This window comes from Sinocyclocheilus anshuiensis, unplaced genomic scaffold, assembly GCF_001515605.1.
Source record: "Sinocyclocheilus anshuiensis isolate Anshui unplaced genomic scaffold, SAMN03320099.WGS_v1.1 scaffold163, whole genome shotgun sequence".
NCBI lineage: Eukaryota > Metazoa > Chordata > Actinopteri > Cypriniformes > Cyprinidae > Sinocyclocheilus > Sinocyclocheilus anshuiensis.
In genome coordinates this window covers 263,668-268,133 of record NW_015548223.1, presented here as the reverse complement: position 1 = coordinate 268,133, position 4,466 = coordinate 263,668, and the positions used below count along the sequence as shown (strand labels likewise).

General features: G+C 31.8%; 1 protein-coding gene across 1 annotated transcript in view; it reads left to right on the top strand.

Moving 5' to 3' along the window:
* LOC107654282 (myotubularin-related protein 4) overlaps positions 1-4,466 on the top strand; it is a 75,957-nt gene that overhangs the window by 63,639 nt on the left and 7,852 nt on the right. The window contains exons 11-13 of the mRNA XM_016441306.1: positions 417-602; positions 2,303-2,473; positions 3,682-3,836. Coding sequence (XP_016296792.1) covers positions 417-602; positions 2,303-2,473; positions 3,682-3,836 — 512 coding nt within the window. The remainder of the gene's footprint in view (positions 1-416; positions 603-2,302; positions 2,474-3,681; positions 3,837-4,466) is intronic.

Sequence of the window (4,466 nt, the reverse complement as noted above, 5' to 3'; positions counted from 1 at the left end):
TATATATAATTTATTAATATTTAATACTTATTTCATCTAGTTGGCAGGGCAACTCATAAAAGTACTGAAATAGTAAACTAAATGAATACTATAATTAATAAATAAAAATGAATAAATACTAAAAAATGACAAAAACACAACAAAATTGCTAAAACTTTAACTAACATTTAAGTGAAAGCAGAAAATATAAACAATCTAATTCAAGATATTAACAAAAACCATAATAGTACGTAAATTATACTAAAATAACACTCTTCCTAGAATCAAAGGCGGTTTATTTATGCAGTGTAAATGCATTCATGCCACCTCTGAGCCGCATTAAACAGTGTGTAAATTAATCTAAAAGCCACTTCAGATGCAGCTTCTCAGCCTCCTTTGCATTTGCCTGTCAGGCTCATGTCTGATTGTGTCTGCAGGGTTTTCAGGTGCTGGTGGAGACGGAGTGGCTGGATTACGGTCATAAGTTTGCGGACCGCTGCGGTCATCAGGAGAGCGGTGAGGATGTGAGTGAACAGTGTCCCGTGTTCCTGCAGTGGCTGGACTGTGTTCATCAGCTCCTCAAGCAGTTCCCCTGCCTCTTCGAGTTCAACGAGGCCTTTCTGGTGCGGAGCCTTTGCTTTCATTTATGTGTGTCGATATAACGTGTACGATTTAGTAAAAAGGAAATATCTTGTGTATTATGACTGATTTTTGAATGCATATTCTGTGTTTTTTTTTTTATTAATGTTGGAGAAAAAAGTCATATTTTAAATCCTCTTTTTGTGTTGAATAGTGAAACTACTGTTTCTTTTTTAAAATGAATTTCAGTGTTTTAGTGATTGAAAAAAACTGACATTATTGGATAATGTTTTTTTTGACCTCATATATTTCTTTTCCATTTGGATGATGGCCAAAACTTTAGTTTAATAAACAGATAGGCCTAAGAATATACTATATATATATATGTATAATAGTTTATTAAACAAAAACAGTGTTTTTCAATGTTTTTTTTTTTTTTTATAATGTATCGTTTGCTTTACTTGCCCTGCAAGTAAAATATTTAGCAAAATATTTATATTTCTAGAATAGATTTCATCAGTATTTTTATTAAACAAAAAGCAAAATCTTTTTTTTATAAAGCATTAAATAATTTGTAATAAAATATTAAAGAATGCTTTTTTTAGCTAAATATTTTGCTAACACATTTTCATTACTTGAAATAAAATAGATGTTAACTAAAATAAAATATTGATATCTTTATATATTGTATATATATTATACTATATTGTTTAAATTGTATATATTTTATTTATGTATTTATTAAATATTTAAATAAAAATATCTATATTATCTATAAAATATGAAATCTAGTTGCCAGGGCAACATTTCTCGTTTTCATTTAGTTTTAGTTGAAATACTAAAAAACGAGGCATCAGTATTTTTATTAAACAAAAAGCAAAGTTTTATTTATAAAGATTAAAAAACAATTTTTTATAAAATATTAAATAATGCTCTTTTTTTTTAGGAAAAAAACCTTATTTTTATAAAGCATTCAATGTTTTTATTAAACATTAAGTTTGCTTTACTTGAATAATGTAACTACTTTCTTTTTTTTTTAAATGTATTTCAGTGTTTTCAAAAACTGATATTTTGTTTCAGCTGCTGATCTTATGAATGTCTAAGGCTAACAAATTTGAGTTATACTTCCTTTCTTGATATATAATGTTTCCATAACTTGCGCCTCGACATTTAAATGTCCCTGTATATATTTTTTAACAATTTTACACATAAATCTGAGATAAATGGAGTAATTCTATGCAACAGTATATGTGACCCTGCACCACAAAACCAGTCTTAAGTGTCAATTTTTCAAAATTGAGATTTATACCTCATCTGAAAGCTGAATAAATACGCTTTCCATTAATGTATGGTTTATTAGGAGAATATTTGGCTGAGATACGACTATTTGAAAATCTGGAATCTGAGGGTGCAAAAAAATCTAAATATTGAGAAAATCATCTTTAAAGTTGTCCAAATTAAGTTCTTAGCAATGCATATTACTAATCAAAAATTTAGTTGTAATATATTTACAGTAGGAAATTTACAAAATATCTGGAACATGATCTTTACTTAATATCCTAATGATTTTTGGCATAAATGAAAAATCAATCATTTTGACCCATACAGTGTATTGTTGGCTATTGCTACAAATATACCCCAGCGACTTAAGACTGCTTTTGTGCTGCAGGGTCACATATAATCTGTAGGTCTCATCCAGATGTTGATGCAGATGAACTCAGTATTTGTTCTGTTGTTCATGCAGGTGAAGCTGGTTCAGCACACTTACTCCTGTCTGTATGGCACCTTCCTGTGCAATAACGCGAAAGAGCGCGAGGCCCGTAACGTGTATAAATGCACCTGCTCCGTCTGGTCGCTCCTCCGAAACGCCAACAAGAACTTCCAGAACTTCCTCTACATCCCCTGCCATGATACGGTCAGCACACGTACAGTTACTACAAAACCAGGGCTCACACGCCTTTTGATTGTTTCAGAGAGGATTCATGCTTTATTTTAAGGTCCAGTTCTCGCCATTAACTATGACTTTTGCCTTAATAAACTCCTAATTTGCTGCTTATTAATAGTTAGTAAGGTAGTTGTTAAGGTTAGGGTATTGGCGAGGATTAGGGATGTAGAATATGGTCATGCACAATATGTGCTTTATAAGCACTGATAAACAGCCAGTATGTTAATAATAGACATGCTAATAAGTAACTAGTTAATAGTGAGACCCTTGGACCCTATACTGAAGTGTTACCAAAAACAGTTTTAGCCAATTAGGTGTTTTAGAGCTGAACAAAAACGGTTTATATTTACTATAGAAATTTCCATAACTTTTTATGATTTAGTTAATGTCTCTGTCTTTTCCAGATTGGAAATTTCTATTTTAAAAATCACAGATGTTTAAATGTTTTCTGTGACTGTGAGAATCCTGTTTAAAAGACACATTAAACTTGTTCTCAATTGTTGTGCTTTATGTAATGCCCAGTAAATACAGTGTTATTTATAGATACTATTATAGTTTCTATTAATATTTTTAATTAGATTTTCTTTTTTTTCCATTTTAATTTAAGCAATTTTACTTCTAATTGTATTAGGGTTTTTTTTATGCCTATACAGTTTTTATTAATTTTTATTTCAGTTATTTATTTATTTTGCCTTGGCAACTAGCTGAAATAAAATAAAATTTTATATTTTTATGTCAAGTAATGGAAATGTTCTTTAATGGTTTTAGTATTAGTTAACTATAATAAATGATAGATGTGCTATAGTTATTCTAACAGTGTCCTAGCTACACACGACTAATGTCTAATCACAGTTACTTTCAACAAGATTCATGCACATTTTGATTAATAATAAGCTTTCAACTATAGACTCTAAAAAAGCAATTTTAGCCAATTAACAAAAACAATTTGTGTACCAGAGAAATTTCCATAACTTTTGAAGGTTTTGTTTATTTCTGTGCGTCTTCCAGACTGGAATTCTCTATTATAAATTCACAGATATGTTAAGGTTTTCTGTGACTGTGAGAACCCTGTTTAAAAGAAATCCACACGGTTTGTTCCTCATCTATTGTGATTAGTTTCTGTATTGATTCTCTGGTTTAATGCAGATGTTGGGTTGTTGTTGTGGTGATGTTGGCAGGTTTTGCAGCCGGTCTGTCACACGCGAGCGCTGCAGTTGTGGACGGCTGTGTATCTGCCGTCGTCCTCGCCGTGCACTGCGGCTGAAGATGCCATGGAGATCTACCTGAGCCCTTCGGCCGGAGGAGAGGAGTTCAGCTCGCGCTCCCTCGACAGGTGACTGCTCACATACACTTCATTACAGTGCTAAAAATGCCGCACAGTTGCAAATGTGACCCTGGACCACAAAACCAGTCATAAGGGTCAATTTTTTGAAATTGAGATTTATACATCATCTCAAAGCTGAATAAATAAGCCTTCAATTGATGTATGGTTTGTTACAATTTTTGGTCGAGATACAACTATTTGAAAATCTGGAATCTGAGGGTGCAAAAAAATCTAAATATTGAGAAAATCATCTTTAAAGTTGTCCAAATGAAGTTCTTAGCAATGCATATTACTAATCAAAAATGTAGTTTTGATATATTTACAGTAGGAAATTTACAAAATATCTTCATGGAACATGATCTTTACTTGATATCCTAATGATTTTTGGCATAAAAGAAAAATCAATAATTTTGACCCATACAATGTATTGTTGGCTGCTGCTACAAATATACCCCAGTGACTTGAGATTGGTTTTGTGCTCCAGGGTCACATTTGGTCGCATGTTGCTTCACTAAATCTTTATTTGGCCATATTCCAAACAACTTTCCCGAAAGGTATATTGTGATGTATTTCCTTCTCTAGTCAGATTCCAGCACACTTGCTGCCAGTAAATTTCAGATTGCAGGACTTTTTTCCTGC